Raw genomic sequence first — 12656 nt, forward strand, 5'->3', positions numbered from 1 at the left:
TGCTCTGGGATCACGCTCAGCAGTGCTGGGGGATCAAAAAGAAAACGATTAGGCCCCATAAAATCCAACCTGTATTATTCTCTCTCTGGCCCTCATCTGTTTCCCCACCGGATGTGCTTAAAAGTTGCATTTGTTTGGAGTCCCCTATTTTTTCATGTCTGTGTTTGTGTATGAAATTATATATCTATATGTGGTATACACACACACACACACACACAAAAGCACGTTTGGTTTGATTTTGTTTTGTTTCTGGACCACTCAGCTGTGCTTAGGGATTATTCCTGGGTCTGTGCTCAGGGATCACTCTTGGAATACTCGGGGTGGGTTGACACAGTATGCGGTGCCAGGGATTGAACTCAGCTCTGTTGCATGCAAGGCAAGTGTCTTGCCCACTATACTATCTATCTCCTGCATATACAGTTTGATGGTGTTTTGGTTTGGTTTTATTTTGGGGCCATGCTGTGATCTGGGCTGACTCCTGGCTCAGCACTCAGGGTTCTTGGTGGGCTCAGGGGACCATAGAGAGTGCCAGGGCTGGAACCCTGGGCAGCCATGTGTAAGACCCTGCCATTCTTTCCAGCTCCGAGCATTCTTGTTCTGTATGGGGGGGCCACACCCATCAGTGATCAGGGTTACTCCTGGCTCTGTGCTCAAGGATTACTCCTGGTGGGGCTTAGGGTAACCATATGGGGTGCCAACGATCAAATCCAGATTGATTGGCCACATGGAAGGCAAGTGCCATGCCTGCTGTACTATTTGTCCCTAACAATTCTAATTTTAAAGTGGACTGATGCTCTTTCTACTTTTTCATATGATGTCAATGTAACATAGTTCTATGTTCATTGTTTTCTACCTGACACATGGCATTCTGTTGTTGGAATGTGCCATAATTTACTGAATTGCCACCTTATTGATAGCCTTTTTAGAAGTCTCAGCCCTTTCACTGTTCTCAATAATAAAATAAGAGCAAATACTTCTTCATTTATATGTCTGTGCAAACATTGTCTCTAAGAACATGAACTAGAAGGGAGGTCAGGGAAAAAGCACACAGGTCTGGAGTGTATTTAAGTAACTGCCACCTGGAGTGGCCCTCAGGCCGAAAAACAGAGAGTGGGGAAATAACTCAGCTGGCTGGAGCACATGCAAGCTTGGGCCCCTGGTTTCATCCTCAGTACCACATGATCCTGAGCACTGCAAGTTGCTGAACTTGAAGAAGTACCACTCTCATCCCAAACTCCCCGTCCTCCCCATCACCCCCCCCCCCCCAAGTTAAGTCAGAAGCATGAAGTTCCAATTCTGACTTGGTGTTCATTGTGCTCACACTCTTTTAAAAGTGTATTCTGCTCTGGATCCTTCCTTGGGGAAATCTCCAAAGAGATGCTGAGAGTGGACAAGAGTCTGCAAGCCATATCTTAGGGACAGCATTTACTTATCTTTTGCTTTTTGGGTATTACCCGGCGAAGCACAGGGGTTAGTCCTGGCTCATGCATTCAGGAATTACTCCTGGCGGTGCTCGGGGGACCATATGGGATGCTGGGAATCAAACCCGGGTCGGCCTCGTGCAAGGCAAACGCCCTACCTGTTGTGCTATTGCTCCAGCCCCAGGAACAACATTTAGAAAACTAGTTTTGCCCCCAAACTTCCCTGGGGCCTTCACTACTTCCATAATGAGATAGATTTTCATAAGGAGGGGGAGTACATTTGTTAGTGGAATTTAGTGTTTGAGAAGTAAAATCAATCAGTAGACTTTGATTGGAGTATGACTTTGTGGAGAAGGGAGTAGAACCTTTTCTATTTTTGCTGGTGCAGGGAATTGAATCCCAAAACTTAGACTGCAAGGCAAGTACTGTGCCAGTGTGTCATATTTCCAGCCTAGCTGTTGAACTTTTGTGGAATAATGTATGTGATTGGTTTTGCAGTATTGGGTACATGCAAGCAGAGACTGGAATGCTGTAACTGAATGTGGGGGGTTGTGAAAACATTGGCAGCAGTAGAAGGTTTCTGAATACACAATGACCAAAAACAAGCTCAAATGAATCTGGGGGTATTTTTGGCGAAACTCACTTCTTTTGCATTTCTCAAGCGAAAAGGGCTGAGAGTGGAAAAAATTCAAGCAACTCTGATAGGTCATAAAGCAGGTTGAATTCTGAGAGTCATTCCAAGCTTGATAACAGCATCTCAGCTAGAGAACCAAAGTGTTCATCCCCGAAGGACCAAAATGGAAACGACTCTGTGGCCTGGGATGGGAACAGGACTGATGGTGGTTCAGGGCACTAGAAGCCTCCATATGAGGTTGGCAAACTTGGAATGCAGCAGGAAGCCAGGTGAGAGACAGCACCATGTCTAAACTTCTGGTGTGTGGTCTGTGTCGGGGTGATTCAGGGATAGTGAGGGTTGGAAGATGGTTGTTATTATAGTGACTAGAAGGGGCTTATGTGGGAGTCTCCATGGTTGTCCGTGTCAGCAAATACTGGGGGTGGTAAGGGGAGGGAGAGAGCTCAGGGGCCCCAGTGCATGTCTTGCAGCTGACTCAGTCCCCAGCACCACGTAGAAGCTTGAGCACTGCTGAGGATGCCTGGACTAACACCGACCTAGCAGCTATGCACTGCTAGGCTGAGTTATATTAAGACTGACCCCTGGAACTCCTGAATTGGGAATTGCTTGGAGGGGATTGGGGGGGTGGGAAGGGGAGAGGGAGAGAGAGAAAGAAGCCATATGGGGCCGGACTGATAGCGGGTAGGGCGTTTGCCTTGCACTTTGGCGACCCGAGTTCAATCCCTGGCATCCCATATGGTCCCCTGAGCACTGCCAGGAGTAACCCCTGAGCATTGCTGGGTGTGACCCAAAAGGAGGGGGGGAAGCCATGTTATTCCAGAGAAGTGGATGTATCCAGGAAGCTTGGCACCACTTGATTGCCATCAATTTGGATAAGTGTGAGACGGGAAGCCAAGGCTGGAGATGATCTTTCAGCTTTCTGTCTAGGACCTTGGGGTAGAGCATAGAACATTAAAGTTGACTGTCCCTTCCCTTGTGGAGTTTACATTTCAGTGGTGGAGATGAATAACATAAATATATAGTCTATTAGGTAAATGCTACAAAGAAAGCAGGAGAAAGAACTTGGAGTTTCTTTAGTGACTGTAGGATTGAAATTTTACAGAGGCAAGAAAAAAAAGTCTTCCTAATAAAGAAGATGGCAGTGGTTTTTGTTTCGTTTTGGGTTTTTGGGCCACACTCGGCTATGCTCAGGGGTTACTCCTGCTTCTGCATTCAGGAATTATTCCTGGCAATGCTCAGGGAACCCAGGTTGACCACATACAGGGCAAGCACCCCACCTGCTGTACCATCATTCTGGCCCTCAATTTTTTGCTCTGTTTAGCAAGAGAGGGCATAAGGGGGTCAATTCCTAATGAAACCCAGTCCAGCTCTGAGGGCCTAAGGTTTGCTGCTCAGCCCCAGTGGTGCTGGGCACCATGAGGGCTACACCCAAGGAATCGAGCTCAAAGCCTAGTACATCCCACGCACACGCCAGTCCTCGCAACTCTTCCTGGCCTTTGAAGCTGAATTTGAATAGCCCTAGAGCAGAGTTTCTCATAGTGGGTGATGCTGTTCCTCAGGGCCTGCTAGCATGGAGGGGACCATAGTGCCCTCAAGTACATTTGTGAGGTGTTTGCATTTTTTTTTCTTAAGGTAGATTTCTGGCTTGGGGTGCTGAGTAATTTTTTTTTTCTGTAAAGGGGAGAGACAGGCCATCTAAACTTGGGAACATGTGTCCTAACTGGAATGAGGAAATGGCAGCTGTGTGAGTAAAGTAGGAGAGAAGAACATGCCTGGTATTTCAAGGAATGGCAAACAAGTAGAACTGTGTAAACCAAAATGGCCCAGAGCAGTTTGAGATCAGGGTTAGAGAGCTAGATCTTTTAACCCTTGTAAGCCAAGGTAGAATTTGGATTTGTGTTTGTATGTGTGTGTTTGGGGGCTGGTGTGAGTTGAAGGGTGGTGTTGGATCATACTGGGTGGTATATAGGCTTAATCTTGACTATGTGCTTAAGGATTATTTCTGGTGTTTTGTGGGCACCATATGCAGTGCCCAGGGATTGAACCAGGATTGTTCACGTGCAAGGCAAGCCTTTAGCCCCTGTTCTCTCTCTCCATCCCTGTGTTTGCGTGTTTCTATCACGAATCACGACCATCCTGTTATTCATCGATTGCCTCGAGCAGGCCCCAGTAACGTCTCCTTCATCCTAGCCCTGAGATTATATTCAAGGCTCTTTAGGAGAATGAGCCCCATCATTGTTACTGGTATTTGGCATATTGGGTACGCCACGGGGAGTTTGCCAGACTCTGCTGTGTGGGTAGGCTACATTCGGTAGCCTGCCAGTTTGTCCAAAGTAGGAATGAGATAATAAGATGTCGCGCGGCCACAAATGCGGCCGCGCAGTTCTGGGAGCTGGTTTTTATAGTCTCTGAGTCTTGTCTGTTGATGGGATTACACGGCGCCAGGGGGGCAGTTGGTGAGTGTGACCTCCGCCTACTGGAATTTGGAGGATCTGGGTGGAGGATGCTCGGCCCCAATCCGAGTAGGCTTGGAGATCTCAGCCCCGAAACCCGCGTGGCTTTGTCCCTCTGCCAGTACCTTCATGTGTGCGGAGAGTGGTCTCAGCATGGTGGTAGCTGTTCCTGGAGGTCTTTGGCTGCCGGAGCCCTGGTTGGGGCGGGGAGGAAAGCTCAACCCGCTCCCCTCCAAGGGGTCCCGGCGAGCGAGGACAGTCAGGCGCGGGGGCAGAAGACTGCACTCTTCTCTTCCGGGATCTGGTTTTTATAGTCTCTGAGTCTTGGCCGCTGATGGGATTACACGGCGCCAGGGGGCCAGTTGGTGAGTGTGACCCTCGCCTACTGGAATTTGGAGGATCTGGGTGGAGGATGCTCGGCCCCAATCCGAGTAGGCTTGGAGATCTCGGCCCCGGAACCCGCGTGGCTTTGTCCCTCTGCCAGTAACTTCATGTGTGCGGAGAGTGGTCTCAGCATGGTGGTGGCTGGTCCTGGAGGTCTTCGGCTGCCGGAGCCCTGGTCGGGGCGGGGAGGAAAGCTCAACCCGCTTCCCTCCAAGGGGCCCGGCGAGGACAGCCAGGCGTGGGGGCAGGAGACTGCGCGTGTTTCTAAGCAATGGAAAATCATGAGAGGGATAATGCAGAGGCGTGACTTAATCTGGCATGTTGATAAGTTTTGGGGTTTGGTTTGGTTTTTGGTCCACATCCAGCTGTACTCAGGGCTTCTGGCTCCGTTCTTAAGGATCACTCCTGGCAGAGTTTGGGGGATCCTGTATGATGCGGGGGATGGAATTTGGGCAGACTGCCCTCAAGGCAAGCACATTACCTGCTGTACTAGCTCTTCCACCTGACCTCTGATATGTTTTAATCAGATCATCGTGGTTCACTTATTGAGAGTAGCTTATTGGCGCCTGTAGTTGGGAATGACGAAGAGAGGCTGGTGTAATCAATAGAGGAATCATCTCTGCACCTCAGAATGTAACGGCCTAGCATAGTGGAAATTTGAAGAGATTTTATTGATAGTATTTGGCTCATAGTGTTTGAGGGAGTTTCTGCAATAAGAGCAGAGGATTAGGGTCTCCTCCAGGGCCAGTTCAAGGACCAGAGTGAGATTCATCAGTCTCGCAGATCGGGGTTCTCGGGAAACAGTGTTGGGAATAGAGTGAGTTGTCTGGTTAGCGCTGGTTTGGACTCGGGAACTGGTGATAGAGGCTTATGTACTTTTTCTGTCATCATCCCTTCATACCCTTGAAGGCTCCATTTGGACCAGTTGGTTGTACCAAACAAGGGATAGTTCCTCCTAATTCCCTCACCCCAGGGAATGCTAGGAGCATGCGCGTTATGGTGGTGTGGGTGGTGGCAGATTCTGCCCTGCCTGGGGAAACCTACTGACCTTCCCAAGCCGGGGCTTGTAGTGAGGGAAAGGAACTCAGGCTAACCTCAGGTTCTTTCTTCAGATGGCGCGCTGTGTGACATTGGTTCAGCTTTCCGTTTCCTGTGACCATCTCATTGACAAGGACGTTGGCTCCAAGTCTGACCCGCTCTGCGTCCTTTTACAGGATGTGGGAGGGGGCAGCTGGGCAGAGGTGAGAAGAATGTTGGGGCAGAGGTTGTGGAGGAAGTCTACAATTGTTTGAGGGTGAGTGGTGTGTGACTGAGATGCTCACTGCTCTGCCCACAGCTTGGCCGGACTGAACGAATACGGAACTGTTCGAGCCCTGAGTTCTCCAAGACTCTCCAGCTTGAGTACCACTTTGAAACAGTCCAGAAGCTCCGGTTTGGTATCTATGACATAGACAACAAGACACCTGATCTGGGGGATGATGACTTCCTGGGAGCGGCCGAGTGTTCCTTGGGACAGGTACTTTGGACCAGGAATTAGAATTCCTCCCCCCCCCCCCCCCCCCCACACACACACAGAGGATGGGGATGTAGCTTCGTTGTAGAGCCCTGTTCTGCAATATAATAACGACTTTAGACACAGGTTCAGAATAATAACGACTTTAGACACAGGTTCAGTAAGAGCCTTGTCAGACAACCCAGGGGAAGAGAAGGAAAACTCAAACCTAATCCTGCCTGGGATCTTGACATGCCTGCCCCATCCTTTGCTCTGCCACAGATTGTGTCCAGCCAGGCAGTAACTCTGCCCTTGATGCTGAAGCCTGGAAAGCCTGCTGGGCAGGGGACCATCACGGTAAGAAGTGAGTCCACCAGGAGTGGGGGGCTTACACTCGTGAGGGGTCCTTGTGATAATATTCTCCCGTCTCCCTCCTAGGTCTCAGCACAGGAGCTGAAAGATGGTCGCATCGTGACCTTGGAGGTCGAGGCCAGAAACCTCGACAAAAAGGTGCGCATGAAAGGAGGTCCTGGGGGCTCCCGGATGAGGGGATCAGGGATGCTGGGAGTTGGGAATTGGGCGGGGACCAAGGTCTGGCTTAGTGGTTGTCTCATCTTCTCTTTGAGTCTTATAACAGCTGTGTTATTAACAGGACTTCCTGGGAAAATCGGACCCATTCTTGGAATTCTTCCGCCAGGATAATGGGAAGTGGCAGCTCACCTACCGATCTGAGGTGTGCAATGCCCCAGGAATGGGTGGAGCAGAGTAGAAATGACTTCTGGGCTTGTGGCTACCAAGATTTGGGACCCAGGGAGAACATGAAGGAAGGGTGGGCGTCCTCGTGTGACCCCTTGCCCTCTACCCCTAGGTAATCAAGAACAACCTGAACCCTACATGGAAGCGCTTCTCTGTTCCCCTTCAGCACTTCTGTGGGGGGGACCCCAGCACCCCTCTCCAGGTGAGGAGCTTGCCTCGAGTGGACTGCGCAGGGGCCTGGAGCCTGGGGAGCAGTTAATGTCATCTGCCTCCTGGTCTCTCCCCCACACACCCTTTCCCCTACTACCCCTGCTCCCAGGTGCGGTGCTCAGACTATGACAGTGACGGTTCGCATGATCTCATCGGTTCCTTCCACACTAGCCTGGCCCAGCTGCAAGCTGCCCCGGTGAGTGCCGAGGGTGGTCACGATGCAGGCTGTCATCCCAGCAAAAGAGCGAGGCAGGCCGTATGCTGGGAGTTACTGACCTTCAATGTTCTTTCCTCACCAGGCTGAGTTTGAATGCATCCACCCTGAGAAGCAGCAGAAAAAGAAAAGCTACAGGAATTCTGGAACAGTCCGTGTGAAGATTTGCCAGGTGAGACGGTCGCCCACGTGCCCCAGCCATTGAGCTCTGTGCCCCTGGCCCCAGCCCCAGCCCGTCCATGCCAGCCGTGACCCTGGGCTCCTCCGCAGGTGGAAACAGAGTATTCCTTCCTGGACTACGTGATGGGCGGCTGCCAGATCAACTTCACTGTAAGTTGCTGCCATCCCACGAGCTAAAGAAGAGACCTGAGGCTCGGGGTGCTCTTCAGCGCCCTCCTCTGCCCTTCCCAGGTGGGGATCGACTTCACGGGCTCCAATGGGGACCCCTCCTCACCGGACTCCCTGCACTACCTGAGCCCAACAGGGGTGAATGAGTACCTGACGGCGCTGTGGAGCGTGGGCAGCGTGGTCCAGGACTATGACTCGTGAGTAGCTCCTGCTCTTTCCCATCCCTGCGCCCCACTGACAGCACTGCCTTGGGCGCATAGCTCCCTCACAGCCTCTGCCCTCCTTGTCTTCCCACAGAGACAAGCTGTTCCCAGCTTTTGGATTTGGGGCCCAGGTGCCCCCTGCCTGGCAGGTGCGTGCTCTTTCCTGCCCTATATCCCTCATTAGTTTCAGGGTGCCAATTGGGGGATGTGATCAACTTACTGCTTGGCACATAGCTTTCTGGGGAAATGCAGACATGCATCCGTCCAGCAAGTGCTCAGGACTCCAGTGGGACCATGGCGGATGAACCTTGGCTTTGGAAGCGGGTCACACCCACAGGCACTGAAGGAGCTATTCTCTGCTCTGTTCTAGGGCAGCACTCCTGGGTTGCTGGGGGAATGTTGTGGTGGGGATTGCAGCCAGGAACTCCTGCATGCAAAACACGCACTTAACCTGTACCTAATACCCACCACCCACCCCCTTTGTTAACCTGTTCACCTAACATCCCCACACAGCTCAAGACTGTCTCTGTGCTTGTTGCTTAGGGAAGCACTCCTGACAGGGCTCGAGGAGCTGTATGGGTTAACGGGGATCGAACCCATGTGGGCTGCATGCAAGGCAAGCACTCTACCTGCTGCGTTCTCTCTCCAGCTCGTGTTTACTCTATTTTACACTCACCCCTTTTTTTGTTGCTCACCCACCCATCCCTGACTGCAGTGTGCCCGGAAGTCATTTGTACAGGAACATTACTAACCGCTGTCTGGACTGTACTCAGTGCATGAGGGACACTAGGGATTTGAACCTGTGACCATAGAGTTGCATGGCAGGTTCTCTAGCCACTGTTCATTCTATTCCTCAGTCTTTTTCTTTTTTGCCACACCCAGCAGTGCTCAGACTTTACTCCTCATTCTGCACTCAGGGATCACTCGTGGTGGGGCTTCTATTTCTGGGGGTAGAACCTAGGTCAGCACATGCGAGGCAAGCACTGTACCACACTGTACTCTCTCCAGCCCCCTCATCTTTATTCTTGCCCCCAGGTCTCCCATGAATTTGCACTGAACTTCAACCCCAGTAGCCCCTACTGTGCAGGTAAGTCCCCCGTTCCTCTACAGACAGCCTGCTTATTACCTAGAGCACTGGGCAGACAAATGGAAATGGAAAAGGACAGATACTGGACTCTTATCCAAAGGAGCCTCTTCCTTTTGGTCGATCCCATACCACCATCACCAGGGCGATGCGCAGGAATGATGCAGAGGGTTCTAGTGGCTTCGGGTGCATTTGGGAGGCATTTTCTGTTTGCTTTAAAATGGCCAGAGCACTAGCACAGCAGGTAGGGAGGTTGCCTTGCTCATGACTAATCTGGGTTTGATCCCTGGCGTCCCATATTGTCCCCAGAGCACCACTAGGACTGATTGCGGAGTGCAGAGACAGAATTAAGCTCTGAGAACTCCTGGACATGCCCCTCAGAAAACCAAATATATAAAGGTAGATTTTCAGGGCATCCCACTGAGTTGTTGGTTTTTGTTGTGTGTGTGTATATATATATATATATATATATATATTTTTTTTTTTTTTCCTGAAAAGTGTGTAATGGGACAACTTAACATTTGAGAACCTCTGATCCAGAAAATGGGTCTGGGAATTAGATCCCTGGATTGAGCTATTGTGTTGTTTTGGTACCACACTCAGAGTTGCTCAGGGGTTACACTAGGTCTTCTGCATACACTCAGTCCCTTGAGCCATCTCAGCAGCCCTGGCTTCAGATCTTAACTCTTCCACTTGCCAACACATGGTTAGTCCAAAGGTACTTGATTAAGTAACCCTCTGTGTGCTTGCCTTTATGTTGACTAATTTTTTTTTTTAAAGTTTAGAGTTATGTGTCTGGCACATACTAAATAGTGCACTTTAAAATATGGTGGCACTTAAATGCTCTTTGACTGGTAGAGTTGGGCACCAGTGGAAGCCTCCATTCCTCCCTGCATGATGCTTTGTGCGCTGAGCTCTTTTGCTATGGAGCACCAAATCTTGTAGCCCGCAGGTCCCCCCTCTGGACATCAAGCTGAAGTAGAAATTTTGACCTGCTGTGGTTTGACTGGGTTTTTTCAGTTTGTGTTTTGGTGCCAAGGACCAACCTAGGTCTCGTGTATGCAAGGCACATATTGTTTTATTGTTGACCCATATACATAGCCCTGGATGTGGTGGTTTTTTGTTTGTTTATGTGCTTAGACTTAGGAAAAAGTTGTGAAAGTATTCTTGTTATTAGAGTTAAGGAGTTCAGCAGCACAGGGGCTGTTTACCTCCATCCTAATTTCCCATACCTGAAATATTTTACATTTGCTTTGTCATTTCTTTGTTCTCATTCCCTTTCTCTCACCAGCTTTGTTTCATCATACATACAACCCTATATCCCTAAATATGTTCATTTCATTCACTCAAAGAATTTCTTATATATACGTAACCCCAGTGTAATTCTCAAATGCAGAAAATTCCAATACAATACACAAAGATAGTATTCAAATTTTTTCAGTTCTAATGTCTTACAGCAAAAGAAAAGCTTGGCTCACACATTGCACTGTTATATCTTGTAGAGTTCATTTCTGTAATTTTGCATTTGCCTCACAGTTAGACCTGTTCCCTAAAATCGCGTGGCTATAGTAGAATTGAGGCTTTTTCTACTATAAATTTATTTTATCTCTCTTTGTAATTGATATCTTTGTGGAATTTATCAACTTTCAGCCTCTAGTTCCAGCACCCATTGGTGGTCCTTGCCTTAATCAGTTATTTCTGTGATGCTTATACATGATTTTATTCTGTAACATTTACTTAGGGAGAAAAATCCCCGTGCCCCATCATTAATATTGCCGTAGATTTTTATTGTGACTTGTAATCTGATGCTCCAACTATCCTAGAAGCAGTTGTTTATGACAAATCCTTTCTCCTTTGGTCTTTTTTTTTTTTCTTTTCACACGGCAGAGTCTGGCAAACTCCCCGTGGCGTACCCAATATGCCAAATACCAGTAACAATGATGGGTCTCATTGTCCTAAAGAGCCTTGAATATAATCTCAGGGCTAGGATGAAGGAGACGTTACTGGGGCCTGCTCGAGGCAATCGACGAATAACAGGATGATTTGTGATTTGTGATTTGGTCTTTTATTTCTTCATCTATTGAATTGGGAAAGTAGTGTGTTGTAAAGGCGACTGAATTGTACAGTTTCCTGAGTCTGCTCAGCCAGGGTGGGGTGATAGCAGTTTTGTCCTGAGCTGAGAAGCCCACTGTGTGAAGAGTTTTCCTGCTTTCCTCCTCTAGGTATCCAGGGCATTGTGGATGCCTATCGCCAAGCCTTGCCCCAAGTGCGCCTCTATGGCCCCACCAACTTTGCTCCTATCATCAATCACGTGGCCAGGTTTGCAACACAGGCTGCACATCAGAAGACAGCCTCGGTGAGGGCTGTGTGAGGGGGTGTCAGGGTGGCGTCAGGCATTGAACACGCGGGTAATGTGGGGCTCTGTGGCCACAGTGTCCAGAAGTCTATCTCACTGTATGTTTGGGTTTGCTCCCAGCAATATTTTGTGTTGTTGCTGTTGACGGATGGTGCTGTGACAGACGTGGAGGCCACCCGTGAGGCTGTGATCCGGGCCTCCCACCTGCCCATGTCCGTCATTATTGTGGGCGTTGGTGGGGCCGATTTCGAAGCCATGGAGCAGCTGGATGCTGATGGGGGACCCCTGCGTTCGCGCTCCGGAGAGGCAGCTGCCCGTGACATTGTGCAGTTTGTACCCTACCGCCGCTTTCAGAATGTGAGTGGGTGTGGGGCCAAGCACGGGGAAAGCCTAGGAAAGGACAGGTTTTCTTAGCAGCTCATCCCAGCACCTCTGCAGCTTCTTCTCGTTGGGGCTGGGGTTTCTGTAAGACCATGCAACCTCTTAGATTTTGGAATGTAGAATTTTGGAAATCATGATGGGCCACCCACTTTGCACCTCTTTTCTTGGCAGGCCCCTCGGGAGACATTGGCACAGACCGTGCTCGCAGAAGTACCCATGCAGTTGGTCTCCTACTTCAAGGCCCAAGGTTGGGCCCCAGTCAAGCCACTTTCCTCTACAGCCAAGGGACCTGCACAAGCCCCCCAGGCCTAGATTCCTTTGGAGGATGAAGCTGTGGTCACTCATTAACCCCATATCACCAAGGACCCTCTGGCCATAGCCCAAGCCTGCATATACTGCCCAGTGCTAGCACTTTATATTTTATACTTTTATACTTGCTTCTGCTTTGGATCACCCTTATTCAATAAAAGTCATTGAAGACCACTGCTTTGTCAACACTGTCTGGGGATGGGGAAGCTATTATTGGTCATATTTAGTTAGAGCCTTGGTTTGTTGAACTTTGAAGGGAATGCCTATTTATAATCCCACTCAAATTTATGTGTAGTTTCCGGCAAGATAACTAGATATGCTGACCACTGACCACTTTTGAAAATACAGAGATTGGAAAATTGAGTAAAAACCATACAGCCAAGCTTGTCCTACCCTAAGATAGAGCTTAGC

The 12656-nt window shown here is 49.4% G+C and overlaps 1 protein-coding gene across 8 annotated transcripts in view; it reads left to right on the forward strand.

Moving 5' to 3' along the window:
• The window catches only part of CPNE1 (copine 1), a 44901-nt gene extending 32482 nt beyond the window's left edge, over window positions 1-12419 (forward strand). For 7 of the 8 annotated variants that reach the window (XM_056121091.1, XM_056121087.1, XM_056121088.1 and 4 more), the window contains 15 exons: window positions 6005-6133; window positions 6229-6408; window positions 6667-6741; window positions 6823-6894; window positions 7037-7117; window positions 7253-7342; window positions 7460-7546; window positions 7650-7736; window positions 7835-7894; window positions 7976-8109; window positions 8210-8264; window positions 9151-9202; window positions 11422-11555; window positions 11676-11912; window positions 12108-12419. In XM_056121091.1, coding sequence (XP_055977066.1) covers window positions 6005-6133; window positions 6229-6408; window positions 6667-6741; window positions 6823-6894; window positions 7037-7117; window positions 7253-7342; window positions 7460-7546; window positions 7650-7736; window positions 7835-7894; window positions 7976-8109; window positions 8210-8264; window positions 9151-9202; window positions 11422-11555; window positions 11676-11912; window positions 12108-12248 — 1614 coding nt within the window. In that variant the 3' untranslated portion in view covers window positions 12249-12419. Of the gene's footprint in view, window positions 1-6004; window positions 6134-6228; window positions 6409-6666; window positions 6742-6822; window positions 6895-7036; window positions 7118-7252; window positions 7343-7459; window positions 7547-7649; window positions 7737-7834; window positions 7895-7975; window positions 8110-8209; window positions 8265-9150; window positions 9203-11421; window positions 11556-11675; window positions 11913-12107 lie in introns of those variants that run through there. The other variant, XM_056121084.1, reaches the window with a different exon arrangement.
• The last annotated feature ends 237 nt before the right edge of the window (window positions 12420-12656 follow it).

This window comes from Sorex fumeus, unplaced genomic scaffold (assembly GCF_029834395.1).
Source record: "Sorex fumeus unplaced genomic scaffold, SorFum_2.1 ptg000044l, whole genome shotgun sequence".
Classification (NCBI taxonomy): Eukaryota; Metazoa; Chordata; class Mammalia; order Eulipotyphla; family Soricidae; genus Sorex; species Sorex fumeus.